The 13,479-nt window shown below is 45.1% G+C and overlaps 1 protein-coding gene across 2 annotated transcripts in view; it reads left to right on the forward strand.

The window, feature by feature from the left end:
* The first annotated feature begins 1,567 nt into the window (after nt 1–1,567).
* The window catches only part of HIKESHI (heat shock protein nuclear import factor hikeshi), a 13,016-nt gene continuing 1,104 nt past the window's right edge, over nt 1,568–13,479 (forward strand). The window contains exons 1-5 of one of the 2 annotated variants that reach the window (XR_014492399.1): nt 1,568–1,710; nt 4,009–4,246; nt 5,014–5,165; nt 6,232–6,350; nt 6,857–7,256. Coding sequence is in view for 1 of the 2 variants with exons in the window: in XM_083361656.1 (XP_083217782.1) it covers nt 1,681–1,710; nt 4,009–4,246; nt 5,014–5,165; nt 6,232–6,350; nt 6,857–6,911 (594 nt within the window). In the remaining variant the exon portion in view is untranslated. Of the gene's footprint in view, nt 1,711–4,008; nt 4,247–5,013; nt 5,166–6,231; nt 6,351–6,856; nt 7,424–13,479 lie in introns of those variants that run through there. The other variant, XM_083361656.1, reaches the window with a different exon arrangement.

A 13,479-nucleotide genomic window follows, 5' to 3' on the forward strand; every position in this document is an offset into this window, starting at 1 on the left:
ACTGAGCCACCGCGTCCCTCTAAGTTACAGATACATGTAAGATAAACTACTTGCCAGGAAGAAAATGTGAACGTGTGTAGTTTGGCAATTAAAGAAAAATTGGAGGAGTATGTATAATTTGTAATGTTTAAAATTGCTTCTTCTGAATTCAGTTGTCACATCAATTTTTCTTTACTTTTTTTTGCTGTGGGTAAAGCAGAACAAGCAGTGTAAAGCAGCTGCTTGGTTAGCCCAAGTATATAATAACATTAATTCATTAAAATATTTTTACCTTGTTTAAATTGGGATTTGAAAAAGGCTGCAATTTTGGAGTTTTAGGTTAATCTTGTCTAATACATTAAGTACAAGTAGTTGTTGACTAACGACAAGGGTCTTCAAATTTGGCCCTTTTATGACTTGTGGACTTCAACTCCCAGAATTCCTCAGTCAGTGTGCCTGGCTGAGGATGTCTGGGAGTTGAAGTCACAAGTCATTAAACGGCCAAGTTTGAAGACCCCTGACTTACGACCTCAATTGAGCCCAAAATTTCCATTAATAAGCAAGACAGGTGAATTTTGCCTCATTTTATGACCTTTCTCACTAGTTGTTAAGCACATCACTGTAGTGATTAAATAAATCATGCGGTCATTTAAGGGAATCTGGCTTCCCTTTGCTTGTAAGGTTACAAATGGTGATCACATGATCCCACAACAGTGTAACTCATAAATACATGCCAGTTGTCAAGTGCTTGAATTTTAGTCCTGCCACTATGGAGATGCTGCAATGGTAGTAAGTGAAAACACACAAGAAGTCACTTTTTCAGTGTCCTTGTAACTTCAAATGGTCACTAAATGAATGGTTGTAAGTCAAGGTCTAACATAAATGTGCTGTTTTTACACAAGACCTACCTTTTCATTTTGCTTCAGGGAGAACGAACAATTGTCAAAAATTGGATCAATAGGCATGCTTTTTGACAGCCCGGAGAACCATTATAGCAGGGGTCTTCAAACTTGGCCCTTTTATGACTTGTGGACTTCAACTCCCAGAATTCTTCAGCCAGCTTTGCTGGCTGAGGAATTCTGGGAGTTGAAGTCCACAAGTCATAAAAGGGCCAAGTTTGAAGACCCCTGCATTGTAGGGACAGGGGGAAAAATGGTAAATACGGAGACTTCCACTCTTGATGCTTTGTGCAAACAAAGAATTCTGTAAAATCGGAAAGTTTGTGCGCTCCCCTGACAGTAGAAAGGGATAGCAAGGTTTCTATTTGCAGGGTGATAATAAAGCTGCAGTCCATACGTTTCTTTTCCAGGACGGACCAACTCTTAAGTCGGAACATAAAAGTAATACAGAGTTTTACAAAAGAACTTCATTTCTTTTATCTCCGTGCGCACACGCGTCCTCCGCCCTTTCGTAGGCTCAAGACTACATTTCCCAAAGGACTCTTCGGCCTCCGGAGCGGAGATTCCTGTACAAACGAACGGAGTCGTCCTGCGCTGCATGCTGGGATATAAAGTCTTTTCTTCGTGTGCTTCAACCTATGCTTTCAATAGTTTTCTCCTTCCGCCTGCCCCGGATGTACTTCCTTGGGGCGGGCTGGAGTGGGGGCATCACGGAGGGGCATTGGGGTGTTCGTTTGGGCCGCTTGTAGGTGTCTAGAAAGGCCACTTCGGAGGACCAAGCCGGGGTGCTGGCGCCGCCGCCATGTTTGGTTGCTTGGTTGCGGGGAGGCTGGTGAGTGGCTCCCGCCTGTGGCCGCGGAGGATGGAGTGGGCGGGCTGCTCGGCCTGGATCTCCATGGAAACGAAGGGGAGGGGGGAGAGAAGGAGAAGAAGAGGTGACCATGGAAACGAGAGGGCCAGCTGGCCCTTTGGGGTTTCTATGGTGAGCGATGCGCGGGGCGACGCTAAGCACCGCCTCTTGCGGTTTGGGGCTCGATGGGACGACGAGGCGCCGATCCGATGCCTTGAAACTACAACTCCCGTCAGCCCTTGGGCAGCAGAGGCTGTTGTGGGTTGGTAGGAGTTGTAGTCCCAATGCGTCAGTTGGTGCCTGAGTGGGAAAAACGAGGCAGGGTCTGAAGTGATGTGCAACGTGTGACGAGAGTTTACAAACTTACATTGCATTTATGGAAGTTTTCGACAGGACTTATGCCTTCCTTAACTGAGTGTGATTGGAAAAATAAACAGCTCAAAAGATGCAGTCCCTTATTTTATGTATTTCTGAGGGGAGAAGCCTGCACCTGTTGGAACTTCTGCATTGGACATGAGGCTCCTACTGCTGCCTGCTTCCTCTCAGCTCTTCCATGGCCTTTTTATAGAGTTGTCCGAGTCTAAATTCATCCTTCAGGGATGACTTCAGAAAGTGACCTCCTTCACCGCTATTTGCACAATTTGCATTGCAAATTGGGGTTTGCACGAAAGATTGCAGCCCAATATTCGCAATTAGATGTTCTGCTGCAATCCTTCGTGCAAAAACCTCCACCTTTTCCAAGTGTGGTTGTGCGAGTGAACCCAATGCTTGCATTCTACTGTAACTAATTTCAGTGTAAAAAAAAAATGGGTCTGAACAGTGAAGTACAACTTTTGGTAGTTGTTGCAGACGTGGCCATTACTTTCACTGGCCTTTTCCTCGCCGATTTTGATACATCTGCATTTTCAGTGGAAATCACTTTTTCATGAGTTGGACTGATTTATCAGGTGGTTTAGCATGTTTGACTGCTAAAACCCAGAGTTAGGGTCACACTCAACCTGCTAATTGTGAGGCGTTGTGTTGGAGAATGTTCTCTACACCTGTTATATGTGGATTATACTTAGCTGATCTGTCTTCTGTGCAGAAGGCTAAAGCAGGGATGAATCAAATTGTACAAAATGATGCATTGGCATCATGTGAACCAGTTAGCCTGACTCAAAATTTATTTATTTATTTATTTATTTATTTATTTATTTATTTATTTATTTATTTATTATTTATTTATTTATTTATTTATTTATGGGACTTATATGCCGCCCTATCTCAGGACTCAGGGCGGCTAACAACAATAACATACAATAAATACAGAAGTTAAGATAAAATTAAAATTAAAGGCCTCTGTACAATAAATTAAAATTAAAATAAATTAAAAATTAGAGTTAAAAAATTAAGAACATAATTAAAATCCCTGTCAGTCCAGGTCAGCCAGGTGGAAAAGGAGTGTTTTGAGGCCGCGGCGAAAGGACTGGAGATCTTGGGCCATCCGAGGCTCATGGGGGAGCTGGTTCCACAGGGTTTGCTCAGTGGGAAAAGGGAATCCCGTTTAATGCCCTACATGGAGCTTCCCTTGCAAACTATCTGGAAGCTCCAATTAAGCACAGACTCTGCTAGAGTTCTCTGAAGATGGACTCCCAGCACAAGTCCGAAAGTTTTGACAACAAAAACTCTGGTCCCAGTGATTGACCCAAATTGGATCCTGCAACATTATCCTGGGACACATATGTTTGCTTTCATCCATGAAGCTTCAGTTGGTTCAAAGTGTGGCAGCTCGTGTGGTTTTGTGCAAATCTATACTTGGACATGTGTCACTTCTCCTGGGGGAGCTGCATTGACTGCAAATTTGCTTCCGGGTTCAATTCAAGTTGCTAGTTGTCACCTTTAAAGCTCCTTCATAGCTTGGGGCCAGGTTATTTGAAGGATTGTGTTTTCCCGGTTACATCTACTACCAGAGCAGGAATGCCGGGGATGTTACGGGTCCCCTATCTTAGTGGAGCCAAAAATAAGGGCTTTTCTGTGGTGACTCCCTCCCTGTGGAACATCATCACTGTGGAAATAAGATCCCCCCCACTTGGACACTCTTTTAAAAGGCCCTGAAGACATGATTTTGCCTAGGACCCAGGGTAATATGGAGCCGATCAAGCGACTGGTTTGATTGTTGTGTTCAGGGCTTGGAGTTTATTAGGTTTTTATTGGGGTTTTACTTCTGTAAACCGTGCGGGAACACTGATCATTGGGCGGCCAAATATATTTTCCAAATAACTAAATAAACTTCTTTTATAGGTTCAAACAGTGGCACAGCAGGTAGCAGAGGACAAATTTGTGTTTAACTTGCCCGACTATGAGAATATCAATCATGTGGTGGTCTTTATGCTGGGGACTGTACCCTTTCCAGAGGGCATGGGCGGATCAGTCTACTTTTGCTACCCTGATGAGAATGGTGTACCCGTCTGGCAGCTCCTTGGATTTGTCACAAATGAAAAACCAAGTGCCATCTTTAAAATATCTGGTCTAAAATCTGGTAAGAGAGGGGAATACAAGAACTGGATCCTGTATATAAGTGTGTGTTACTACAGGGCAAAGATGGGTAGTCTGCATTTTTGCAGATTCCTGAAGTCCCCCCCAGGATTGTACCTGCCCACAAACTTTAGAAATTAGTGCTAAACAGAGGTGCCTCCAATAGAACTAACACTCTATTTGACCAGGAAACATTGGAAGCCTGTTTGGTGTAATAGCTAAGGTGCTGTATAGAAACCAGGAAACTGTGAGTTCTAGTTCGCCTTGGGCCTGAAAGCCAGCTATTGTAGGTGACTTAGGGCCAATCACCAGGAGATTCTTGAGTTCACAATTGAGCCCAAAATTTATGTTGCTACGCGAGACATTTGTTAAGTGAATTTCGCCCCCATTTTACGACCTTCCTTAAGGCGATCGCATGATCCCAGGACACTGCAACCGTCATAAATATGGGTCAGTTGCCACGTGTCTAAATTTTGATGATGTGACCATGGGGGTATTGCCACAGTTGTAAGTGTGAAAAACGGTGATAAGTCACTTTTTCAGTGCCATTGTAACTTTGAATGGTCACTAAATGAACTGCTGTAAGTCGAGGACTACCTGTATTTTAATGTTTCATTCATCGTGGCGGTAGGCTTTTGTTGTTTCATACCCTTTGCAGTAACTGATGTGTTTCCCTCCCATGCAGTCTTGTGTATATTTGAAGTTACTTCAGAATTGTGCTTGCGTTGAGAAGACCAATGCATGAGGGTCACTGTGGTGTGTTCCTTTTAGGTAAAGGCAGTCAGCATCCATTTGGAACCATGACCATCCCCCAAATGGCATCTGTGGCCCAGATTGGGATTTCGGTGGAGCTGCTGGAAATCTTGGCTCAACAGACTCCTGTAGCAAGCGCTGCTGTATCATCGGTCAATTCATTCACAGAGGTGATTGCAAATATAGTTTTTTGTTTCCTTTAGTAGAACAGTGTTTTTCAACTTTGGTAAAATAGAGCAGAGTAGAGCAGAACAGAATAGAATGTAGAGTAGAAAATGGGATGGGGTGGGACGGGACAGAACGGAACAGAACAGAATAGAATAGGGAATAGAAATAGAATACGTAGAATAGAATAGAGAATAGAGTAGATAATAGAGAAAGAATTGAATGGAACGGAACAGAACAGAACAGAATAGAACAGAACAGAACAGAACAGAACAGAATAGAATAGAATAGAATAGAATAGAAAATGGGATGGGATGGGATGGGATGGGGTGGGAGGGAATGGAATGGAACAGAATAGAATAGAATGGAATGGAATGGAACGGAATGGAACGGAACGGAATGGAACAGAACAGAACAGAACAGAATAGAATAGAATAGAAAATGGGATGGGATGGGATGGGATGGGGTGGGAGGGAATGGAACGGAACAGAATAGAATAGGGAATGGGAATGGGAATGGCAATAGAATAGAATAGAATGGAATGGAATGGAATGGAATGGAATGGAATGGAATGGAATGGAATGGAATGGAATGGAATGGAATGGAATGGAACGGAACGGAACGGAACAGAATAGAATAGAAAATGGGATGGGATGGGATGGAACAGAATAGAATAGGGAATGGGAATAGAATAGAATAGAATAGAATAGAATAGAATAGAATAGAATAGAATAGAATAGAATAGAATAGAATAGAATAGAATAGAATAGAATAGAATAGAATAGAATATAGAGTGGAAAATAGAATAGAATGGAAAGGAACAGAATAGAGCAGAAAATATTTTGAACAGCATTTTGGGAATAAGGGATGGTGTTACATGTTGGTTTTCTACAGTCTATCATTTGGTTTATTGTCTTTATTATTGTTTTGTTTCGTTGTTGCTATTAACCTTGAGAGGTCCTTACGGCCATGTTCAAATGCATAAAGAACAGCTCGCTGTTCTAAGAATTGCAGCAGAGATGATTACATATGTGGAAATTGTTAACACGTTTTGATTATTATTTTTTTCAGTTCACTCAAAAGATGTTAGACAATTTTTATAACTTCGCGTCATCCTTTGCTGTTACTCAGGCCCAAATGACACCCAACCCGTCAGAAGCTTTTATTCCTGCAAATGTAATTCTGAAATGGTAAGCTACAGTACATGTCTTGGCATTACAGCCATCACAGCATCTCCTTGTCACATGATCAAAATTTGGGCACTTGACAATCGGCATTTATTTATGACAGTTTGCAGCATCCTAAGGTCATGTGACTTCCATTTCTAGATGGCTTCTGATAAGCAAAGCTTTTTTGGTCTAGTGGGTAAGTCAGCAGGCTAGAAAGCAGGAGACCATGAGTTGAAGTATTTATTTATTTATTATTGGGACTTATATGCCGCCCTATCTCCCGAAGGACTCAGGACGGCTAACAACAATAAAACACAATAATACAAATGTATTATTTGCCTTAGGCATGAAAATAGATTGAGAAATAGATTGACACACACACACACCCTTCTTTGTGACAGCCCCTTAGATATTGGGAAGGGAAACATTATGCTTAACTTGACATTGCCACCAAGCTAAACATACAAATAGCTTTGTTATAAAATTTTAATTTATCCACACCTTCTGTTTCTCCCCCTTTCTTTCAGGTATGAGAATTTCCAAAGAAGACTAACTCAAAACCCTTCGTTTTGGAAAACATAATCCCGAGTCACTTTTTGGAAAGTTCACTCAAGCAAGCAGATAGAGCTTAAAAGATGCAATACGCCGGGCCTACTAAAGAGCATCTGGATGAATTCATAAGTTTTGAGATGAAGGGAGGAAAAAACAACAACAACCAACCCTCAGCTTTTCTAACACTTCTGGGACTTTGCTTTAAAATTAAACCGTAAAGGGTAGTCGTTGCAGCGGTGTCCTGTTTTCAAGTTCAAACCTGAGAAAGCTGTGATGTGTACAGAAAACATGGTCAATGATATCAACACGCATAACCCTTTTGATTTGGTTTTCCTTTCAGACTGAAGCTGTGATGCAACGTGTTTGTACCGAAAGGTTTGTTGATGTAGCTTGTATAATTTCCAAATGCCCTGTTCGGTTAATCCTGCATACAATAGTTGATTTGATTACTTTAGTATAAGTGTTCAAAACAAGTGGTTTCCTCAGCAGCCATGACAAGCATATCTTTCTGATTAATATATTCCTGCTTAATTCTGTCTGGGTCCTTGTTTAGCATGTTGTTGTTAGCTGCGAAGTCATGTCCGACCCATTGCGACCCTATGGACAACGTTCCTCCAGGCCTTCCTGTCCTCTACCATCTTCTGGAGTCCATTTAAGCTCACGCCTACTGCCACCTCATTCTCTGTCGTCCCCTTCTTCTATTGCCCTCAATCTTTCCCAGCATTAGGCTCTTCTCCAGTGAGTCCTTCCTTCTCATTAGGTGGCCAAAGTATTTGAGTTTCAACTTCAGATCTGGCCTTCTAAAGAGCAGTCAGGGTTGATCTCCTCTAGGACTGACCGGTTTGATCGCCTTGCAGTCCAAGGGACTCGCAGGAGTCTTCTCCAGCACCATAGTTCAAAGGCCTCCATTCTTTGGCGCTCAGCCTTTCTTATGGTCCAACAGCCATACATTGCAACTGGGAAGACCATAGCCTTGACTATACGCACTTTTGTTGGCAGGGTGATGTCTCTGCTTTTTAGTGTGCTGTCTAGATTTGCCACGGCTTTCCTCCCCAGGAGCAAGCGTCTTTTAATTTCTTGGCTACAGTCCCCATCTGCAGTGATCTTGGAGCCCAGGAAAATAAAATCTGTCACTACCTCCACTTCTTCCTCATCTATTTGCCAGGAATTGAGAGGGCCGGATGCCAAGATCTTGGTTTTTTAGCATAGATGGGGACAATGGAGAAAGGGTCAATGAGACATCTATTATTGTCTTGGGACCTGCTCTGAAGAATTGGCTGACAATATGAGGACTGATCCATTAGTTGTTTCTTCTTTAAGGTTGTAGAAAGTTGCAGTTGATGACTTATCAACCTAGTGACCAAGATTTCTCCAAGCATACAATTATACAATTATACAATTCGTAAGCATTGCGTGTGCAATGGCTATCAATTCATTGTTTTTTATTTCTTTTTTTTGAGGACAACTGAGAGCCACCTCTAAAATGCAGTGGGCACATTCTGTGGGGAGAGGGCATCAAAATGCCTCTTGATTAGAGAAAGAGGGAAATTGATCCTTGCAAAATGGTCAGTCTGCCACTTCAGAAGTGAAACAGATTCTAGTCCAGGGGTGTCAAACTCAATTTCATTGAAGGCCGCATCAGCATTGCAGTTGCCCTCACGGGGCCGGGTGGGTGTGGCCAGGGTGGGCGTGGCTAGAGTGCATATGGCCTACTGGGTGGGCATGGCCAGCTCTACATCATTGGCATCAAAGGTGCCTATGGGGGCCTGGGCTGGAGTGGGACAGATCTGAGGGTCTCTGGCAGAAGGAGGGTCTCTGGGCCAGGACCAAGGCAGTGGGGGCCGTTCCCTCACTGTTTCCAGGATGGTTTCGTGGGCCGCATGAAACCACTGCGCGGGCCGGATCCGGCCCCTGGGCCTTGTGTTTGACATGTCTGTTCTAGTCAGTTGTCCATAGGCCTGGCTTACTATCTTAAAAGCTATAGAGGAGGGCTGTCCAACATTGGCAACTTTTAAGACTTGTGGACTTCTATTCCCAGAATTCCCCAGCCAGCCTGGCTGCTTTTGGGAGTGGGGGGGAGTGGTGGGGGGAGAGGAGGCAATCAACAGCAAAAGATTAGATACTGCCCCAAACTTTTATAAGACTTGGGAGAATTTCTTCCAGCCCCATTTTCAAACCATCCTCCTGTCCTGCCATGTGCTGGGCTCCATTGCCTCTTAAGTTTTTAGTGTGGATGGACTGTGAAGAATGTATTTCTGAATTCTGAACATTAGGTTCAACTGTCTAATTAGGTGTTGTCTTGGGAGATTCCCACTCTGTGGTCCGTCCCCCCCCCCCCGAAACAGAATATCAAAGACAAGATTTAAAAGCCAAGCTGTCATAACCATTTAGGACATTCCCTGTTTTTATGTATGGAATAGGCAATAGTAAAGATAAATACACAAATACCTTTTTTAAAAACCAAGCAGTGTTTTTCGCTGGTGGAAAAATATAATTTGAGATCTGTAGTCTTACGTCTTCTAATTTTTGCAGCTGCGGTATAGCGTTACTCAAAGGTTTGCACACTTATTTCAGCAGAACCAGACAGCAAGAGTTTGGCCCATCTGTCCATCCATTTAATTTCTACGCTGCCATCTCAGCTGAGTGATTCAAGAGAGAGCAACCAAGCAGCAAAACCGTAGTGGTCTTAGCTTAATCTTGTATATCTGCGCACTTCGAATAATTTATCCTCCTTAGTGAAACGTACGCCAAACTGATTTAAGGAGAGGATGAAACTAATAGGTTGAACAGAAATGAACAGGAAAAATAACAACTAAGTAATTAGTATTTTAGATTTCTCATTTTTTGCTCCACTTTTCTTCAGTTGTACTATACTCCAAGGTCAGTTTCCATTGTTCAAAAATAATTGTAACCTATTACAATTAATGTATTCATACCAAGCTGATGCATGACTGCCCTTATCCAGTTTCTATTGACAGAAGGTTTAGAAGTTTCAGTTTGCTAGCAACTATTACCTTTATGTTAAAAACACCACGTTTTAGGTAACATAAAAATATAGTGAGAATATTAATAATCAGAAGAGTCTTTTTTAATTTCAACTGCATGTTCATTCTTTAGAAGAGAGTAGCAGCATCTTAGCCGAGATTTGCTGGTATGTCACAACAGATAGCAGCAGCTAGCAGATCTTGTCCAGTCTCAAAAAAAATTAAGGAGTGTGGAGTTTCATTAACGGATGGAAGACCATTGGGAAAGGCCAAGTGTGTAGATTAGACCAGGAAGCTGGAAAAAAAACATTCCAGAAAAGACTGTTCATATTATGCTGGGAAAGCTGGCCATATCCATGATGGGCCAAGGTGGATTAGAATGGGACATTTATTTATTTAGATACTGTATAGGGCTGCCCATCTTACTTAGTTAATTCTGAGTGACTTTTCTTTGAAGACATTATAAATTAGAACCCACCCATTGGGATGCATGATCAAGCCTCACCTTCAGCTGGCAGAGGGAATCAAATCATGTGGCCTAAACAGTGGATTCTCCAAGATATAATAAGCTTGCATCTTACATTTATTTATTTATTTATTAGTTTTTATAAACCGCCCTTCTCCCGAGGGACTCGGGGCGGTGTACAGAGGAAGGAAGGTATACAGATTGAACAATAAAGATAATAAGAAACACTAATGAACACAAACTGGGACCCCAATTAACGCTATCATGCCAGGCCAGCCTGCTGAAACAGGAAAGTTTTTAAGTCGCGACGGAAGGTACGGAGGTCAGGGGCCATCCGGATTTCTGTTGGTAAGGTGTTCCAGAGGGCTGGCGCACCCACTGAGAATGCCCTCCCCCTGGGGGCCACCAGCCGACATTCCTTGAGCGGTGGCACCCTGAGGAGGCCCTCTCTGTGGGAGCGCACAGGACGGTGGGGTGCTGACATCGGCAGAAGGTGCTCCCGAAGGTAGTCCGGACCCATGCCATGTAGGGCTTTGTAAGTCATCGTTAGCACCTTGAACTTCACACGGAAGGCAGCCGGAAGCCAGTGCAGCGCACGGAGGAGAGGTGTGATATGGGAGTATCGGGAGGCTCCCAAGAGTGTCCGTGCCGCCGCACTTTGCACCAGTTGAAGCTTCCGAGTGGATCTCAAGGGCAGCCCCATGTAGAGAGCGTTACAATAGTCTAGGCGAGATGTCACAAGGGCATGGGTGACTGTACGTAAGGAATCCAGGTCCAGATAAGGCCGTAGTTGGCGAATTAGTCGAACCCGGGAGAAGGCCCCCTTGGTCACAGCTCCAATGTGGTCTTCCAGGGAGAGCTGCGAGTCTAGGAGGACACCCAGGTTGCGGGCCCTATCAACAGGGGGAAGTAACTTGTCCCCAATGTTAAGCAGTGGGACGTTCTGAATCTCCTGGCTTCCCGGTACGTACAGCCATTCAGTCTTGTCCGGGTTCAGTTGAAGCCTGTTTCTCCCCATCCATTCCCGGACCGCTTTCAGGCAGCGGGACATCACGTCTAGGGCATCACTGATATTGTTTGGAGTTGAGATAAAAAGCTGGGTGTCATCAGCATACTGATGGTACCCTACTCCAAAACTGCGAATGATCTCACCCAGCGGTTTCATGTAGATGTTGAACAGGAGAGGCGAGAGGACCGACCCCTGAGGGACTCCGCAAGCGAGAGGCCTCGGGGTCGACCTCTGTCCCCCTGTCAGCACCGACTGCGAGCGACCCTGGAGAAAGGAGGAGAACCAACGCAGAACCGTGCCTCCCACTCCCAGTCCCCTGAGGCGTCGCAGCAAGATACCATGGTCGATGGTATCGAAAGCCGCCGAGAGGTCTAATAAGACTAGGACAGAGGAATGGCCCCTGTCCCGGGCTCTCCAGAGATCATTCATCAGAGCGACCAATGCCGTCTCCGTGCTGTAGCCCGGCCTGAAACCCGATTGGTACGGGTCTAGATAAACCGCTTCATCCAGGATCTGAGGAAGTTGGTGCGCCACCACGCTCTCAACAACCTTCGCAAGGAAGCGAAGATTGGAGACTGGACGAAAGTTATTCAAAGAGGATGGGTCCAAGGTGGGCTTCTTGAGGAGAGGTCTCACCACCGCCTCCTTCAAGGCGGTGGGGAAGTGACCCTCACTCAGAGAAGCAGAGATGACCGCTAGGAACCAGCCTCGTGTCGCCTCTCGAGCTGCATAGGCCAGCCAGGAAGGGCACGGGTCCAGTAAGCATGTGGAGGAGCTTAACCTTCTCATAATCCTGTCCACTTCCTTAGGAGTTACAGGATCAAATTCTTCCCAGATGACGTCGACAAGACTGTCCATGTCTTGTTCTTCCATCTCAGCCCAGTTGGAGTCCAGACCAGTTCGAATCCGAGCGATTTTATCCAGCAGATATTGACCAAATTCCTCGGCTCGACCCTGCAAGGGTTCCTCCCTCACCTCTTGGTTTAATAGGGAGCGAGTCACCCTGAACAAGGCAGCTGGGCGATTATCTGCGGACGCGATGAGGGTGGAAAAGTAGTTGGATTTTGCCACCCTTATCGCAGCGAGATAAGACCTGGTGAGGATTCTTAGTCGCAATCGGTCGGATTCGGATCGACTGGACCTCCAACGGCTCTCTAGGCCCCGTCTCCGACGCTTCATCTCCCGGAGCTCCTCGGTGAACCATGGGGCTCGCTGGGATCTGCGCCGGGTCAGAGGCCGCAAGGGTACAACTCGGTCCAGAGCCTCCGTGGCTGCCTTTTCCCAGGCTTCCACTAAGGCTTCCGCCGAGCTGTGAGCAGGGGGTGCATGCGAGTCCCTAAGCGCTGCCTGGAACTTATCAGGGTCCATTAGGCGCCTAGGGCGGTACCATCTGACTGGCACCGTGCACCCACGGTGGGGGGTGGCAAGGGGGAAGTCTAGCCGCAGGAGGTGGTGATCGGTCCATGACAGGGGCGTAACAGTTGTGGCACCCCCACCGACATCATCACGCCACCGTCCAGACAAGAACACCAAGTCTGGGTTGTGGCCTCTCTCATGAGTCGGCCCAGAAATTATTTGCAACAGGTCCATGGCCGTCATGGAAGACATGAACTCCCGAGCCAGTTCGGACGATCCTCCCAGGGACGGTAGATTAAAGTCGCCCAAGACCATGAGTCTTGGGAATTCAACCACCAACCCTGAGAGGACATCGAGTAGCTCGGGTAGGGCCGCCGCTGCACGATTAGGTGGTAGGTACGCCAGCAGCAGACCCAGCTGCGCCCCTGGGCCGAATCTCAAATATTCCATGGTTACTCTTATTTTATGTATATTTTTCGTTACCCCATAATTCAGTGAGCAGGCAAAACGCTGCACTTCAAAAACACACCTTTGTATAAAATCTGCCTCTCTCATACACACAGCTGGTGTCAGGAAGATGTAAACAATCATAACATTGTCAGTTTTAAGGTGCCAAAACATCATTTCGGGTTTGTTTTTGCTGCAAAGGAGCAACATGGTCACACTCCCGTAGTCTCCATTCAAGTATTGATCGCTTACAAAAATTGGCAATTCACACTGAACTAAGTGTGAGTTTTCACATCTAGGACTTCCTTGATATGAAAACCATTTATTGGCTTTTAA

This window comes from Vipera ursinii, assembly GCF_947247035.1.
Source record: "Vipera ursinii genome assembly, chromosome: 4".
Taxonomy (NCBI): Eukaryota; Metazoa; Chordata; class Lepidosauria; order Squamata; family Viperidae; genus Vipera; species Vipera ursinii.